At 45.7% G+C, this 18,659-nt stretch overlaps 1 protein-coding gene across 1 annotated transcript; it reads right to left on the reverse strand.

The window, feature by feature from the left end:
• Positions 1-241: 241 nt before the first annotated feature.
• LOC134023082 (transcriptional repressor p66-beta-like) lies at positions 242-10,301 on the reverse strand. The gene is made up of 10 exons (XM_062464908.1): positions 9,756-10,301; positions 9,455-9,584; positions 8,535-8,666; positions 7,676-7,807; positions 6,965-7,135; positions 6,100-6,463; positions 5,491-5,693; positions 5,038-5,148; positions 4,643-4,868; positions 242-3,947 (listed from the first exon to the last, which is right to left on the reverse strand). The coding sequence occupies exons 1-10, from the start codon at positions 10,181-10,183 to the stop codon at positions 3,811-3,813; spliced, it is 2,034 nt and encodes a 677-aa protein (XP_062320892.1). The 5' UTR covers positions 10,184-10,301; the 3' UTR covers positions 242-3,810.
• Positions 10,302-18,659: the final 8,358 nt, after the last annotated feature.

Raw genomic sequence — 18,659 nt, forward strand, 5'->3', positions numbered from 1 at the left:
ATATTGGGGTTAAAGCCATCACTTGCTTTTACTGCAACTGGTTGGTTGGCTGTATTACAGACCTGTACCTTTTGAACAAAAAAACTGGCTTGGACCCTGGCAGTTAAACACATTTGTCTTCTTTTTGATTAACAGTATGAAAGCAATCAAACAATGCTAAGTCTGAGATAGCTAGTGACAACAGAGTGGGAATCTCACACTTTTAGCTTATTTTGTCTACAAAAGCAAAACATTTGTCATGAATTTTTGAAAACATCGCTTTAATTTTTTTTGACAGAATCTGATACAAGCCATACTGAGCCATTTTTGGGATCCTACCATGACAGCATTGTGTTAAGACTGCTGAATTCTTCCAATGATTTGCTTGACCCAACACATTGCACACTATGGATGCCTCCACAAACTTAATGACAATGGCAAAATTAGCATGTAGCTTAGCATTTATACTACTGTGCATTCAAAATGCACAGTGAAGATCGCTCATCTCATGAGTCTCTGTCTTACTTGGACCATGCGCTGCCTGTACCTGGAAACAGATAAATAGGGGAAAAAAGAAAATCCCATCCCAGTTGTTTGATCTAAACCAAGCCTTGCAAAAGTATTATACCTATATACTAATCAAAACAAAGCATGAAATAATGTCAAAATAGTAATAAATGTTAAGTGAACAACAGATTTGCCAAAAGAAAACTGGACAAAAAGCAGGTAACTTTACACACTGACAGGTGGCCCTGGGATAGATCAAACAACCATCCAAAATAATGATCCTACTGGATAAGTACTACAAAACAATATACCGAAAGGTGTGAATGCATTTGATAGTAAATAGAAAAGGTAGAATATTAACCCCCACACGTTTTTGCACATTTGTGGCACAGGAATACAGTGATCACAAAACTAAATGACAAGCTTCACAATATCCATGGCTTTTTGCTTGCTTTTCTACACAATGTACACCCATCTTCAATTCATGTGTTGTGCTCCACAAAGGAGTAAAAGCTTATATACATCAAGTCATTATTAATACACCTGTTCAAGCAAGTATTGTATCATTGTGTTTTGTAACTTATACAAATTCAGTTTATTCAGGTTATACTGTTTTTGTAGCTTCTTTTTTTTTTTAAGTTCTTTTTATTTTTTTTTGTTCTTTTTATTTTTTATTTTTTACAAAAATCTTCAGAAATGAAATTGGATTGACAGGTCAGCAAAAGGTAGTTTTTTTTATATATATATTTAAAACCTTACAAAAATGACATCTGAAAATGATCTTTTCCAAGTGTTATAACTTTTTTCCATAACATTTGTGGATGCATCTGGCATAGTTCAGGAAATAGAACAGAGAGAAAAGTTGATGGTAAGGTAGATAGAAGAGATAGCATACACACGACAAAGGACAGTTATTAACCATTATCAAACACATAGCATAGAAGACAATGATACATATCAAAAATCTGTGGGGGTAAAAACCACCAAACCGTCACTGTGCTAAAACAGTGATTATAATGTGTTTCATCATGTCCTTAGAATAGATAAATTTAATTGGGATATTTTACCTAAGTGCCACATCCCTTACAAGGGATAAAATAATTTAACGGCAACTAGTGTATACCAGACAGGGATTTCTTTTAGTTATTATGTAGTTAAATTCAGAATAAAAACTCCTAAGAGGTTTTCTTATGCTGTGTATCCAAATATTGCACCTGCTTCTGAAGTTTAACAAGGTTAAATGAAACAGAGGAAAATGAGATCTTGACCTTAGTGGGAAGCAAAAAATATGACTACACCGAAGACAATTTCATTAAGTTGAGAACTGAGTTGGCAAAATGATAAAGAAAAACTGAATAATTCATTTTAACACTGTTGCTCTTCATTTATGAAGCTTCTTGCTCTGAGGGGAAAGCACATTTCCTGTATTATACATACAGTTTCTGGTGGCCTTCACTTCCTTCACTCAGGAATATTGTGCAGACAACACCGACTGAGTGCAACCTGTTAATAATGAATAGAACATTCATATTCGGAACCCATCAAGAATCAAGTCAGACTTTTATTTTGTGGACAGACACACATTCTTGTCTAGAATAGTTTAATTGGAACCTCAAGTGCTCCTTAAAAGTACAATCCTATTCATTGCTATGGCCCATGATGTATACTCTGTAATTGTATTTCTATATAAACAGTTTGATTTAAGTTTGACAGCTGCTAGTTTGTCACACAGTATTTATCGTCATTGAGGCCAAGTACCTTTCAGATACACCACTTCCTCGAAAAGACGCTGCAAATATGAATAAGTTGTAGCTAAGAGCTAGCCACTTTCCCTAAGCCTTACACTGCATAGTGGACTTGTACACTAGCAGGTAAAAAAGTCAGACAATGTAATATTCATATAAAACTGAATCCACAAGTTTATATGTCAAAGAAAGGTAACTCTTACTAGGAAACTCTAGACTTAGAAACAAAAGATAAATAAAAAGAACAAGGGGTTCAACACCTATGTCCCAATTTTATCTCAAAATGTCATATAATAGATCTTCTTCTGAACTCGTCTCTCCTATCCAATTCCTCAACAAGGTTTCCCAGCCAACAAAAATCACCATCCGATGTCTCGTCCAATTAAAAAACTCTGCTAACTGACATCCTTAACAATCCAACGACTTATTACATAACGATGTCACTATCAATCATATTCATCCATTTCTTTTGTCATTTATCTTTCCACATAGAACACTCCGGACTAAAGCACCTGTCCTGACTCAAGTAAAAAAAACGAGGTGGGATTGAAATGTGGTATCCACGACTTTAATCTCAAATTAAAACAGGAACCAGGTCTCTAAACTCATCTGGGTTCATTGGCCATTCTCTGTTTGAGGTGTATCCACGTTTCAACAGTCACTTCATGAAGTATTGCTATGAACAAGCTCCCAAGATCTAAAACATTGTATCTTTCAACAAATCATTGGAGTTTTATTTCCTCCTCCTTCTGCACCTAAACTCCCAAGCGTGTAAGAGGTTTGAGAGAATTTGTGCCAATTAAGCAACCACAAGAATCACCTTTTTAAAACAAAGGTTGAGCTATGTCTGCAAGTCAGGGAGATTCCACCACCTTGAAGACGATGTCTGTAACACCAGGATTCCACCTCAAAATGTTGGGGGCCCAGTTGAGTGAAGCCAGATAAGGAGAGAATCGACAATCCGGGAAGACAGTGTAGTTCTCGGGGAAAAAAATAAGCCATTCCCAGAAATGACAAAGAACTGATTTCTTCTTTTAAGAAAGCTGGGGCCAGACAAAATATTGCTTAAAAAAAAAAACAAGCACACGAATACTAAACAAAAATTAACACCCCAATTCTGTCGCCCCCGGTATATAGAAACAGGGTGACTTGAGGACAGCGACGAGTCAGTAGCGGCGAAACGAGAAGGACATCCATTGCACTAAAGACGATTGCATTAACATTTGTATCACGTGTTAAAACGACTGGTCGTTTTAATTAAGAGCGTTGTCTTTCATTTATATATTTTTTGTCTTTTTTTGTTTTTGGAGTCATTGATTGATTGTGTTTTTCATACAGGTTAGTTTGGTAGGCACACTAACAGGCACTGCATGCGATGGAGGGTCGAATGGTTATGGGGGCGGGGGGTGCGTGTTGCAGTATTGCACCAGGATAGGTTGGGGAAAGGAAGTGGCGGAGGAAGGAGTGGTGTGGTTCATATCTGTCCGGGGAGGGACTGGGATATGGAGCAAAGGGTGGGTTGGGGGGAATCATGTCCAGCAGGATGGGTTGGGGGGGAGGGGGCGAACGTGGTGTGGTTTCATTTCTGTCCAGTGAGGGACTGGGATATGGAGCGAGGGGGAATCATGTCCAGCAGGTACTCCCTCTGGCGGTCAGCCAGACTGGACCCCTTGTGGCCCCCGACGTTGCCTGGGTTCAGGTAGGCGATGTTTACCCCTGGAGAGAAGGAGTAGAGAGAGAGATGGAAGTTAATGGAAGTCGTACACTGACAGAGGTTGGTGGACTCAAAGTACGAAGCGTTTTTTTTGTCTTACATCCAATTTCCACTTTGATCAACGCCACTTATGCATCTGTTATTTTAACTAACAAAAAACTGTTCAATCTGTGCTGGCTTTCTGTTGCTTTGGTAAGAAAACAAACAAACCTGAAACTACCTTGATTTATGGCCTCATATCTACTACCTGAGTGAGGTGTGCCCCTATTGCTCCAAAACAATAAAACTAAACAAATACAATAATCCAAAAACTACTGATATGATTATAATAAAATAGTGTCATGGCTTCTACAGTCCTATTATTATTTTTTTTTTATCTCAGCATAGCCACTGAGCAGAGGTGAGTTTCTCTCAAGATGGAGGCTTTCCCTATGGGCAAAAAACCTTCCCTATGAACTACTTACTTATGAGCAAGCTAGCCAGTCACGGTTTGAATCGCCTGACACACAGTTCTAAAATTGAACTTTCATGTCACAGCTCATCCCGTCAATGTATTTCAACAGGGTCAATTACAGCTTCCCGAAAGCAGTCAAGCTGATATGGGTCCAAGATAAAGGTATATAATGGGTTCAGGGTGCGATTACCATTCACACTTCCCAAACCCAACCCTGTGACCCCTCCCCACCCGGCCACTCACCAGGGATGCTGTAGAGCTGGCGCCTGTTGTCATGCTGCTGCTGCTGCTGTGCCCGGCTGTGCCCGCTGGTGCCCGCCTGGCCACAGCGCTTGCCTGTCATGCCCATGAGGCTGCTGGCCACGGAGAGCTGGGAGGCCTGGGCGAAGTTAGACAGGACGCCTCGGGCGGAGCCACTCAGGCTGCGCTGGAGGGAGGCCTGGGACTGGGTCACCTGGGGCTGAGGGTTCTGGCAAGCGAGCGCACGCACACACACACACACACACACACACATCTCTACATTTATATCTCCTCCAGGCGTAATGACACGTGTGAGTGTGGGAACAGTATGGGACATTGTGAGATTCAGCGTCTGGATGGAGGCCATCAGAAGGCAGTAGGTCCTTGCGATGGCTCACCTGTCTGTGTGTGTGGTGTCGGCTCATGGTCTCAGCCTTGCTCACACTGGGGGACGTCTGGGCAGAGCTGGTGGCGAGAGCAGCCTGGAGTTGGATTCTTTGCTCAATTTCCTGCACCAAAAAGCGTTGGGTCGAGTCAGTGAGGTACTCATTTATCATACAGTAGTGACCCATCTTATATAGAGCAAGCAGTTTCAATTCAACAGAGAGCGAAAAAAAATCTGGTGCATTCACAGACGGCAAATGACAAGCCGAAAACCTTTCATTTTTCAGCCAATTCATTTACTGGACTGCTATCATAAATGGTATAACAAACAAACAATTGTTGATTAACTGGTAAACGATTGCTAAGCACTGACTGCCAGTCATCAAAAGTGTAAGACATTTGGTACAGTTATATCAATCAACCCCAAAGCGTCACTCATTACCACAGCAACAACCCCAAAAACTGACCTGCTCCTGCTGCAGGGCTTTGACGAAGGCGTTCTTCAGTCTATTGGTGTGCTCGGCCTTCAAGGCCTTCTTCTGATTGGATGTCATGCAGAGTTCGCACAGAATGCGCCCGCCCTTCTCCTGCTTCCAGTGGGGTGTGAAGTCGGTCTTACACTGGGCGCACATGAAGGGCTCCATAGAGGAGAAGGGCAAGCGCAGTTTCCCTACAGACATAAACACATAGGCCAGGAGCTCATGAACCTTCAGAATATGAGGCCCAATCTGAGTAAATGAGGTGACAACTGGAGTATCAGGTAGAAAGAGGACCGCCAACCATCGTGGAACCAGCATTGTCAGCATAACAGCACAGACGCTACGCAAACTCCCCCAGAGAAGCATTATCAAAAATGCACTGTTCCTCTTACATTTTTACATTTACATTTAGTCATTTAGCAGACGCTCTTATCCAGAGCGACTTACAGTAAGTACAGGGACATTCCCCCGAGGCAAGTAGGGTGAAGTGCCTTGCCCAAGAACACGTCAGTTTGCATGACCGGGAATCAAACTGGCAACCTTCAGATTACTAGCCCGATTCCCTCACCGCTCAGCCACCTGACTCCCAACTCTTACCCTGGCTGTCGATGACACTCTGCACCACCTCCTCCAGCCCCACCATGTAGATGAACTCGCTGTTGGCCGCCGACGGCAGGAAGTGGAGGAGGGGTGCTGGCGGTTTGGGCGGGGGGATCTCCAGCAGGGTCTTCTCCAGCTGCTTGCGCAGGGCCAGCTTGGCGGCCGCCTGACTGCTGGCCGTGTCGGCCATGGACGCCGCCGCCCCTCCGGGGCTGTGCAGGGAGGAAGGGCTGACCGCACCCACCCCTGTTACTCCCGCGGCGCCGCCCGCCGCCTGCATGTGGGCCAGGTTCATGTACATGGCGGAGGAGGAGGACGAGGAGGAGGAACGCTGGGAGGCCCCCACCTGCTGGTTGGAGGACTGGAATTACATACAGAGAACCAGACACTTGATTTAGAGCAGGGGTGTTCAACCCTGGTACTCCAGGGTTGTTTCTAAGTCTTTGTTTTAGATGTTTCCCTGCTCCAACACACCTGATTCAAATGAATGTGTCGTTATGAAGCTCTGTGGAAGCCTGATAACGACACATTCATTTGAATCAGGTGTGTTGGAGCAGAGAAACAACCTAAACATACAGGACAGCGGACCCTGAGGACCAGGATTGAATACCCCTGATTTAGACGGTCCATGGAAGCCTTAAGTGAATTCAAATGTCAATATAGTATTCACTTAGTGCACAATAACATTCATATTGTTCCAACTGATTTCGTTTTTCAAATACAACACATTACCCTCATAAAGCACAGATAGCATCAAACCGAGAAAACAAGTTTGCTACTATCCAGGAGGAGAAAACACTGTATCAACAGGCGAGGATGGGAAAACCTCCTAAAGATGCCTTGGCAAAGTGACTGGACTTGCCTGTTGGTAGGTCACAGCGCTGTTGGCGCTGCCCGTCAGGGTACGCATGCCGCCCTGCTTCTGCATCAGTCTCTGGCCCTGCAGCTGGCCGGGGTTGGGTGCTATGACCCTCTGTGACATCATCATCTGGGACATGGAGCTGTTGGAGGCGGACCTGATGACAGAGTGACCCTGAGCAGGACGAGAAGAGGGGTGAGGAGGAACAAAGATTATTCTTTTTATGGGATCAGTTGAGTTTCTGCCATAGAGGTCTTGAAAAGATGCAGTTTTCTCCACCCCCAAACAAACCTACAGGCTACCTAAATAAATAATTTGATCTACATAAAATATGCACACCCATCCAATTATTTTAGGGGGTCGTTGTTCCTCTCCCAGCCACTAGATGTCACCGTATCACCAGCAACAAGACTTGCAAAATCCAGGAGCTATTTGTAATGCATTGTGTTCCTCTGACCCAGGCATGTGACAACATGAATATACCCAGTAACTGATAGTGAATGACAATCCGAGTTGTAAAATGACCAATGACCATCTAGAATCGGTTATACTTCTATGTTTGGTTATCTTCTTGAATGATCTGGTCCTTCTTAACTGGCAGAACAGAAACAAAATAGGTGGAGCCCTGCCAAGCGTACTCATGTGGCTAGCGAGCACACAGCTAGAGAGCTAGAGAGCCAACTGGGCCCAGAGCTGTCCTTGTGGCAGACCCACCTGTGCCAAGCGGAGGTTCTGTGGCTCCGGGGTGTGGAGACCTGGTCGGGCAGACATCTTGTTCATGCTCTGAGCACCGTGGACAGAAGCTCCGCTCTGAATGGCCGAGGCTGTGTTCTGGACCACAGGGACCTGGGGGAGGGTCAAAGGTTAGAGGTCAAGGTGCAAAGGTTTAAGAGGGGGGTCACAGAATAATTCCAATATTACAATCATTGGGTTTGGTAATGTCAAAAAAAAAAAAAAAACATTCTTAGAAACTTTAATCAGTTTAATGTGTAGTGGATACTAGGCTATCAATGGTAGAGAATAGCTGATGTTGCCTGGGGAATTTTGAGTCCTTTATGAAAGTGACTGGAGTTGGTTCGTTTCAATTAGGTTAGAATATGGTGAGTTGGTACAGTGAACCCAATGCAAGGGTGAGTGGATGAGACGCGATGGATGAATGAATGAATGAGTGTCCTAGATAAATGGATGAGTTTAGATTACAGAAAGAAACCGCAAAAGGGTATGAAGTGCGACAATAGGATGAGTGTATGGAAATGAGGATTAGTGCGTAAAGATGGATGAAGCCTTAGGATAGTATAAACATGGATGGATGGATGGATATATAGCTTGGTGTATGGATGGATGGATGGAGATATAGCTTGGTGTATGGATGGATGGATGTATATATAGCTTGGTGTATGTACAAATAGATGGATGGATATATAGCTTGGTGTATGTATGTATAGGTTGGTGTATGAATGGTGTATGTATGGATGGATATATAGCTTGGTGTATGAATGGATGGATGGATAGCTTGGTGTATATATGATGGATGGATATATAGCCTGGTATATGAATGGATGGATGAACAGACCTTCTGGACAAGGTTCTCCTTCTGTAACTGGCTCTGCCTCAGCTTCTTCAGCAGCACCAGTCTGGCCTCCTCCAACCTCAGCTCCTCTCTCAGAGACCGGATCATCTTCTGCCTCTCCTCGCCGCTCTTACCCTACCACACACACACACACACATTAATATCCTGGACCTGCATGCACAGACACCTGTGCATCTCCCACAAACCACACAAGTGTACAGTGCGCACACAGTGTCTGCAGTATGAGGACACACTTACGCCAAAGCCCTGATATATGTGAAAAGTCCGGATGACGGTGCGTCGTTTCGAAAAATCGTTTGCTTGTGGCCGTGTTTCCAGCTGTGAGCCAATCAGCTTGGTCTCACCCAAGTTAATGTACTCATATTTCAATGTTTCAGTTGCTCAGGTGAAGCTACATCACCAAAAAGAGCTAGCCAGTAGCCTTGCTTATGATGTTAAAATGTTTCAAAACGCGTAAAAGTGTAGCCAGACCTACTGGTTATCCTACACGTATAGGCTAAACTCAAATATTACCATCAAATGAAATGTAAGGTGAGTGGGGTCATGTCATTCAGGAAATCCCGAAACTACCATCATTAGCTTTTCCTTCATCCACATTGCTCTGGGTAGTAGAAGCGAGTGGTAAGGAAGCAGAAGGGTCAACGTCAAAGTCCCCGCAGACGTCCTTATTGGTGTCTGCGTGGCTTCGCGCTGCGCTCACTTGCATAAAGTTGAGTTTCCTCAACTTTTTCCCTGCGCCGCGAGCTGGCTCCGCACTGCAAGCAATCCCAGCATGCTTTGCACTGCGAATTGCTCGCGTCCATATAGGTCGCCAGGCAACCCGCGTTCAGTGTGGCCTTGGGTGTTATCCATCTACATACAATGTTGACCATATCTTCATAATTCAAGTCACGCACACACACCTTGAACATCTCTAGGTTGGCCGTCCTCAGTCGCTCCTCCCCTCTGCTCGGCCCTCTGGGGCTGGACGCCTCGTTGTCCGACAGGACGATGACGTCAGGGGATGGGGTGAGGCGTTCTCTGTCCGTGTCACTAGGGGTTACACGCACAGTAGGAAATGTATACAATTATAACTCTGTATAGCTCAGTCAATAAAAAAAATTGTACCTAAAAATACCTTGGCCTTTTTTCTTTTACCCAAGCACCCTGAGCACAAACTCTCTGACCCAGACCCCTCTCCCTTCTCTTTCCCCCTCCACTCACCCTCTTTTGGCGCTCATATCCACCGGTTCCTCCCCCATGTTCTCCTTCCCACTCTTTCCCAACATGGCGTGGTGGGACACGCCCGCCGCCGGGCCCCTCAAGGTCCCGTTAGTCCTCTCGTCGTAGGCCCCGCCCCCCAGCCCCGACGAGCTGTGGTGGTGACCCTTGACATCGGCCATGCCGGCCGTGGCGGCGGCGTTGAGCCCCACCAATCCGGCGGCCTCGAAGCCGGCCAGGTCCTTGCGTTTCAGGTAGGCCAGCATCTTGAGGCGCTCCATGGCCTGGTGGCCCTCCATCTTGATGCGCTTGGACAGCAGCTCGTCGCGCTCTGCGGCGGGCCCCGGGCCGTGGGACGAAGACGAGGAGGAGGAGTCCAGGCCGCGCTTCAGCAGGCTCAGGCGCACCGCCTCCTCATTCAGCCTCTCCATGACTGGACTAGAGAGAGGGAGGGAGGGAGGGAGAAAACGGGGGTGACAAAGGAGAGTAGAAAGGGAGGAATGAGATGCGTGCGAGAGAGAGATCGAGAGATGGGGAGGTTGGATTTTGGTTGATGGAGGAGAGGTTGAGGGAAGAGAAAGACGGGTAAACACTTAGTTGAAATATCAGACCGTTCCAAGTCTTCCTCTCTTCTTTGTTCAAATGATATCAAACCATCCCTTTTGGCATCACCCCCCCACACACACACAGAGATGTCAAACACCCACTCAATCCCCTCACGGTTCACCTTTCCTACGGCAGAGCGACAGCGAAGAAGAGTCTGTCGTGGTTTTCTTCAGCGGTGAGGCGAACGGGATGACAAGTCTACTGCTCCGCGCTCACACCCCCACCATATTGTTTGCTTTGCCACCTCAGACAGCGCTAACAGTTAGCTGTCATCGCCCCTGTCCGGTATCCTCACTCTCACAGGAGTCTGACAAGACACCAAGGCTCGTCCCCGGCACTTTCTTCATTCCCTCGACCACTTGTCTTAGGTTTCAAAAGGGAGAATTGTGCCAACAAGCCTCCCTCCGGTCTCACATCCAACGAAGGAGGTTGAGACACAGAGGTGCGATGGTTTTAGGATGGCTAAAGTCGTTAGTATTTGTATGATTCATAATGTTTCGGTCAGGAAAGTGTATACGGCAAACTGTCATAGTTTTTTTTTCAACAACAAAAAATTAAGACTGCTCAAAGTGCCACTCCCTGCCAGAGGGATGCATTGCCCTGCCATGACAACAATAAAGACAGGAAACAGGACGTTGGCGTGCCTGGCACATGTAAAGCAGAGCGAAACTGAAGCAGATAAGGGCTGGGGAGGAAGAATGCGTTTATATGTGTGCATTCACGTGTGTGTGTGCGTGTGTGGGGAGTCCAATTAGCAACCATTAAAACCATACTGTGTTCATATTCTGTATAGTATAGAGATGTGATGTCATCACCAGTCAACAGTCTTATTGGATATTCTCAAATTTCCATCAAACCCACAGAACAGGATCTGAAGAGTCCTTTAAAATGGCTGGCAAAGTATGGAATGAACAACACAGTTCCCTGACCTCTTCCCCCTATACAAGTTGAATGAGAGGGTAATGTGATATGTACCTAGGACAGAACATGCTTGAGGGCTTGATGCATGTATGCTTATGGATATATACTGTATCGCTAGTGTGTGTGTGAGCAGCTTACTGCAGTGTGATACAGGCTCAGACACATGATGACTTAAACAGGCACACACATGTGCAACCGTAGGGTGAGCGGGTTCATGTGTTCTATACAGCCACAGCATCAAACCCTGCATTGGTTAACTGCCTGTATCACAGTGTGTGAGTATATGTGTGCGCGTTTCAATCCGACTGCATTAGACACACTTGGTTGAATCATCGGGTTGAGAGGGTTGGTTGAGGATGCAGCGGGAGAAGCAGCATAGGTTGCACCGCAGGGAGCTAGTTTGCCCTGCAACTTGGGCCAATGATACGCATTAAGACTAGGAAGAGTGATGGGGATTGGCTAGGAGGGAGTAGTGGGGGGTGGGAGGGCTGGGGTGGCAAGGGACTAGGATGGTGGACTGGTTATAATTAGAACACAATGCCTCGTTAGGTGGAGATAGTAGCACTCTTGTACACTCACGCTGTGCACATACTGTACATGCGCACGCACACACACAAAAGCGGTATATCCAGGAGACACTCACGACAACGACATACAGCGCATTCACACACGCTAATGTGGACAACCTTACACACATACACATACTGTACTGTGTGCCTGTTCTTACTCACGCAGGCACACAACCCCCCCCCCCCACACACACAGACAATACTGTACTGTGTGCCTGTTCATACTCACGCAGCCACACACACAAACTGCATGCTTTTTAGTACAGCTCTGTGATTTACAGTACACTATCCGTAGTAGTCATGAGTCATGGAAGTTACCATTTCCTTTGTAGGGGCATACTGTAAAACAGAAAAGGCCTATATATGCCAAAGCTTTGACTCGAACCACCCACCTAGGGGAGAGAGAGAGCAAGAGAGACTGCCAAGCCAATCAGTTGAGTGTATGTGTGTGTGCGTGTCTTTAGCTCCAGCCCAGCACCTCTTGACCACCCCCCATCCTCATTCCTTCTTACATAATATGATGACTGTAGCCCTGCAACACACACCAGACTCTCTCTCTCTGTGTCCCTACCCCATGTATACCCAACTCTTATACGTGTGCTGCGGCCACATACATCCACTCACATGCAGTGTGCACACGTCGGCAGTACTTTTATACTCACACGCACGCACGCACACACACGCACGCACACACCTCTGGGCCTGCAGCCAGACAACACAAGAGTCAGACGCCTCCGTACCGCGAGAAGAGGAGGAGGGAGAAGAAAGAGGTGCTAAGATGGAGGGGATGGTAAACGAGAGAGCTGATCAGCATAAGCAACGACACACACACACGATAGCGCGCGCACACACACCGATACAAATATTCCCCCGAGCTACACACACCTATTCTCTTCAACACAGAGTTCAGCTACCTCTGGTGTGATTTTACCACCCGTTAAACAAATAAATCACAAAGGAATTCTTTTTTTTTTGTTTTGCTTTTCCTATGACCAGGTCCTTGGATAAAACACCCACACACACACTCAACACAAAAAAATAAAAAAGGTGTAGATTCATATGACATCAAGGTAAAAGACAGCCGTGAGATGGAATATCCTTGGGGCAGTCTTGGATATGAAGACAATAAATTGCAGACGGGTACAGTTCTAGGGAAGGTAAAGATTTGTACAGTACAATCTTCAGCCACGCACATCCCTGCACAAAAGACACGTGCGTGTGCAGGCGCGCACGCCACAGCACATCCGTACATTTGTCCATGCGTACGAGCGTGCAAAACGCCCAAGCACACACACGAGAGACCATGCCAACATAAGGCTCCTTTGTTCCTTTTCCCTCAACCCCCACTCCTCCTCCTCCATTTTACTACAGTTGTGCGATGCCAACAAAGCCCCCGTATAAACACTCACTCCCCCTCCCCCTCCTGACTCCACTTCCCTCCACCCATCCCTCCAAAAACACAGGAGGGGAGCAAAAAGAGAAACTTTTTTTGTGGAGGGGGGGGGGGGGGGAGTGGGGGTAGTAAAAGTATGCTGCGTAGTTGCATTTTCAGGACCCCTGAGGGACAAAGTGACGAATATGGGCTTTTGTTGCTGAATTGTTAGCAATACAAGTCCGTCTCCGGGGCTTTGATTTCTAAAGGGGATAACAGTATGGGAATACTGTACGTGCTTGGGTTGTGAGTCTGCGTTTGTAGCGGTGTGGGTGTGGAACTGCGGTAATGAGGAAATATTACATTTAGGCATGTCACTTCTACGGCTGTAGGCTTACCGGATCGCCCGTTATATGGAGCAAAATCCCGAACAGCTTGTGAGACTGAACCAAAGCCAATGCGATTGTAAGCGTTCCCTGTCTGTCCATGAGACCACCCTGCAAAACGCACCGCCGCATTACTGAGCCACTGGAATACGCCATCTTCTAACGCATCTCACCCTGTCAATAGGGAAAACCATGGTTGTGTGCAGTGACATCAAATAGGAGGTTCTGACTATCCACCATTGTCTCCACATTCCCTCAGGGGATGCAGTAACCAGCTGGAAGATCTCCACATCATGCTGCCTGACAGGGCCGTAACATGCAACTTGAGGTTGGGGAGATAAACTGTGAGTCAGAGTTCCCAAGCTTTTAGGTACTGCGTAAGACTATGACGAAATGAGTTCTCCCCTAGAAGGAGCAGCAAGCTAAATGAAATTAGCAGCTAACCGAGATGAATCCGGAAGGAGGTTTATAGCTTGTGCCCTGAGCGGGTTAGGAGGTGACACCCAGGCCCGGTCAATTCATAACACACAGGAGCATCCTTCGCTCCTACCCCGCCGAAGGAGGTGGCGAGTTGGACACGTTCACAGCTATTCTGGACAAAGCTAAGACATGCAGCTCAGATAGCCTCCAGCTCAGTTTCACACTCGTTGCCAGCTGTGAATACTCAAGTAGCATGTGATACAGGCACTGACATATGCTCTTGAATGAAATCATTCAAGACACAATGATGACCAATGTTGAAAGAATTAGGACTGATGGCTTGTTCTAAAGGGTGCACTGACCATGTGTGTTCCCAAAGGTGTGCTCCAAGGTTCTGGAACCCAACGGTTTTTGTCTCAACAGCACCACACCACAATAGGTTCACACAAAATGAGCTTTCAATATAACCCAAAGGGTATATTTTTTTAATTTACATAAAAACCTGGCCTCCAATCACCACATTCGCATTCATCGTCAAGATGGTTCCTCCAGTGTAGGCATTATCTGTACACCAAAGATTCAACAAAGAGAATCCTCTTCCTAATTCAACCCAATAATCGGAGGAAGCACACTGTGTGGATGTGAGGACACAACAGAATCATTAGCACGGCCTCAAGTCTCTCCCTATCTCATTAGCCGTAGCCCGAGGAAGACCGTATTGATTTGGAGGAAAGCGAAAAACACGAGGACATCATGTTGATGGCACCAGGAGCTGCAGTCTCCAACCAATAGCCTTTCATCACCATCAACCCACACGAGTGCATGCATGGACACACACACACACACACACACTACTGAGTGGGTACAGAGAGTTCCTGACATTAATGAGAATGATCAGGAAACAGTGGCCATGGTAACCAAGTGGTAAGTGCTGGTCGTCTTAAACATGTGAAAACCTTTGAAAGATCCAAATCTGGGAAGTTCTTATTAAGCCAGCGTTTACACCGATCCGCAGTCTAACACCAACAGCCATAAGTCTGGCGCCGGGCCCGCAGAAATACAAGACACACACACATTTAGGAGGTATCAAATAATGTGATCTCCACATAGCCTATACTACATGCAAACACTAACACAGACACCCACCCATCCTCCTGCGCCCCACCCCACGTAACAATAGTTAGACGCGCAGGTCTTCATCACACAACACTTATCACCCGGTTGCCAAGGCAACCGTGGCCTGTCTATTTATAGACCGCACCACTAATCAATTTAATTTCTGCGGTTGCCTAAGGGAGGGAGGGAGAAGGTGCAGGGGACAAAGGGAGCAAAAGGAGGAGATGGAAAGATGTCAGAGGGAGGGAGGCACGGGGTCATGCTGCGTAGAGGAGAGAAAGGGTTTTGTCTTTGACCGTGGGGGTTCAGGTGCTACTGTACACGACGCAACAAAGACGGCAGACTACGGTGAGGACTGACAGACGTCAGCCATCGCTCAGCTGGAGCGTGAATGGACACTGAGGAATGAGCAGTGGGACGGATGTCCGACCGGGCCACCTTGTCCATTACTATTCCATTCACAGCATCGTGTTTTGATCGATGCCCATATATTAACAAGCCCAAAACGATCATCGATCAGTAAATCAACCCCCCCCCCCCCCCAAAAAAAAGAAAAACATGTCCCAGAGATGTTCTGGGGTTGTAAAACCGTTGCCTTTTGAAGACAACCAAACACTTCCACAGACAGAAAGGGAATGTCAAACACAACATTGTGACATTCACCACTACAGAAGAGGGGCAGTGTCTCAAGCTTGCCCCCACCTGTCCCTTTAAGAGCAGGAGAGTCCCCCATTCTCTCTCTCTCCCTGTCTCCCTCTCTCCCCCCATGGTGCCAAGCAGAGTCCTAAAGCGCCAGCCAGTCTGAGCCGGTTTGTAACCTCAGGATATGGAATTATCTCTTAATGTGTAGCCCTTCATGACATCACAGAGAGAGAGAGAGGAGAGAGAGGAGAGAGGAGAGAGGAGAGAGAGAGAGAGATGGCTGTGGGGTGGTCGGTCACTAACAAAGTTGGAGGAGTGGTACACTGTAAAGTGGAACCGCTACTTGCTTGGTACCAAAATGGTGGAGAAACAAACACGTGTACCATGTGACCTGCATTCATCCTCTCAACTAAAGACAACAAATAAATAAAAGACATCACTATCTTTGCAAATGCACCTGTGCACAACCAAACGCCACTTTCATAACCTTGAGGTCTGTCGCCTGTGCAACAACAAGCCTTTTGTCAACAGAACATATGCCAGAGGCCTAAAGTCAGATCAATACTCTAATGTATCTGTTTCTTTGCTCCACATTTCTCACCTGCTCTCATTTACCTATAGTGAAGGAAAGGACTGGTGTAGGCAGCCTCGCAGAACTCTCACAGCTGGGCTACAGTTGGTGGTACCTTAAGCTCATGAAAAGCTTGGAAGCTTAAGACCTACGTGTGTTCCCAATGTCACCCACAGAGGTACCAACAAGGTTCCGGGACCCTCAGGTCACACGTTACGCATTCTACCAGTTACTCAGTTCATGATGTACGACCACATGCCTGCCTGTGTGCATGCAAGCTCTCATGTCAGTGTGGCACAGTGTTGAACTCCACTGACCAGCAGGATAGTCCAGTCAGGTTCAGGTGTACTGTACTACATTTTTCGGAACTCACAAAACGTGTGTGTTTTGAGTGAAAGAATTTGGCACTTTTGAAGGGACTGTAATGGAACTAACTGGGTAAAACCAGTGACCCTTCTCTAGGAAATACCTTTAGAAATCCACAGTGTGCTTAACATGTCTGTGTAATACAATACACAGATGAAGAAGGACGATCTTACACAAGGCTTCTTTAAAAGGTGAATCATTTTTCTTTATCAAGCTCGGCTCGCTGTCTCGTAACCTGAAAGGACGAAGAGGTAGAAGACTGTAACAATGGATGATGGGCTATACTGATAGACAGTCAGTGTCAGGATCAACAATCCACAACCACCTTTAACGAGTGCACCTTATACAGTGGCATCTTTACTTCTAGCAACAGTCACAAAAGCACCGGGCTGTAGAGGACACACTCACTTTCACCTGGCAAGGTCAATAACACAGTGGCCTTAAAAGGGAAAAGTAAGTAGAAAGGAGAGCTCAAACAAAGGCAAAGATGCTATTTTGGGTTGCACATGCACCAAATACAATGAACATCGCTTAAGACAACACATGAGAGTTGTTGTCAGTGAGCAATTTAAGAGCAAAGGCTGATGTACAAATGCACAGACCCTGATGCTTTTAGGTGAAACAACTACCAATCTTGTGACACTGTTATACACTGATATCACTGACAATAAAAAGCAGTGGGAAGTTGCTTGTATGTACGTTTTTAGGGTAAGGGAACTGCTTATTCGACTTTGAAATGTAGTGGAGGCTTTATCGTACAATTATGATTGGTTCTATGCTAGTTCCTACATGAAATGTAATTGTTCACCAAAAAAGTGAAATCCACCACTGTGAAAGATAGTCCTCTGTGAAAACGTGACACAGGTCAAGTTCATAGACCCATATGCATTGGGCTGTCTTGACAATTATGGGTTGAAAACATATATTTTAATTTGATTGTATGCTTCCAAGTGACAGAATTGGAATTGGTAATTGTAATGCTCCTGAAAATAGCAGCAATAGGAAATTATGTAAAATGCTAACTTGAAACAACGTGACTATATCATTTTACAAAATTATAAAATAACATAATAAACCCCAAAACATTTTCAACTGAAAGGGATGTAAGTGACCCTTAAGAGTCATTAAAGTCATGCATTCACTAATATATGCAACACCAGTTGTCATCGAAAACCAGGGTGGCCATTTGCATGCATACGAAACAAGTTGAGAGGGTGAACACGTCTTCACTTACGTAAATGGCTGATGCATTTTGAATTCATTTTATTGTATGACATCTGCACACACAACACTTCGTGTCGCCTCCTTCCACTACTCACCCCGAAATAACAGCGAGTTTCAGAAACTCGATTGTAAACATAAAAATTGTGCAGACACGTTTTTTAACAATTAAATGTATGACCGCATTTTGGTATGAACACCGACACCACGAAGACGTAGCTATTTTCCGACCAATCTCCAGGGTTAACCCCAAGGGACTCGAGATTAAACAATAAAGCGGATTCCTTTCTGTATCAATATGATCCGCGCGCGCAATATAATTTATTGCTATATCGTAAACAACTTTTGAACGTGGCAACATCAACTGCTTCTTTGTATATTCTGTAGAATAACACATGTTTATTGTCTAATTTTGGAACTAAAAATATAACGGTGGCAAGGAACAGCTACTGTATCAAATAGGTATACTCAGTAGTGTACCGTTATTTCAGTATCATCTCATCCTGCATTGCCACTTCGCAAGGGTTCAGTATTTTGATACTATATTGCATACATAATCTAAATCGGGCATTGAGGTTTTTAGTTCAACTTCAGTTCAGATAGGCCGCGGCTCAATCCTCGGTCTCACCTGACTCGCCTTCACCCCGCAGGTTCCACTGGCTTCGGGTTTGGCTTTGGGATCCTGGGGCGCAGCAGTAACTCCTTACAACCAGTCAG

Source organism: Osmerus eperlanus, chromosome 7, assembly GCF_963692335.1.
Source record: "Osmerus eperlanus chromosome 7, fOsmEpe2.1, whole genome shotgun sequence".
In the NCBI taxonomy this organism is placed as follows: Eukaryota; Metazoa; Chordata; class Actinopteri; order Osmeriformes; family Osmeridae; genus Osmerus; species Osmerus eperlanus.

What these genes read in the sequence shown, in the direction of transcription:
- LOC134023082 (XM_062464908.1), bottom strand. Translation starts at nt 10,183, where the DNA reads ATGGAGAGGCTGAATGAGGAGGCGGTGCGCCTGAGCCTGCTGAAGCGC. An exon ending in CCAACCTAGAGATGTTCAAG is followed by an intron (nt 8,667 to 9,454) that starts GTGTGTGTGCGT and finishes TGTGTGTGGTAG; the next exon opens with GGTAAGAGCGGCGAGGAGAG. An exon ending in GCGCTGTGACCTACCAACAG is followed by an intron (nt 6,464 to 6,964) that starts GCAAGTCCAGTC and finishes ATGTAATTCCAG; the next exon opens with TCCTCCAACCAGCAGGTGGG.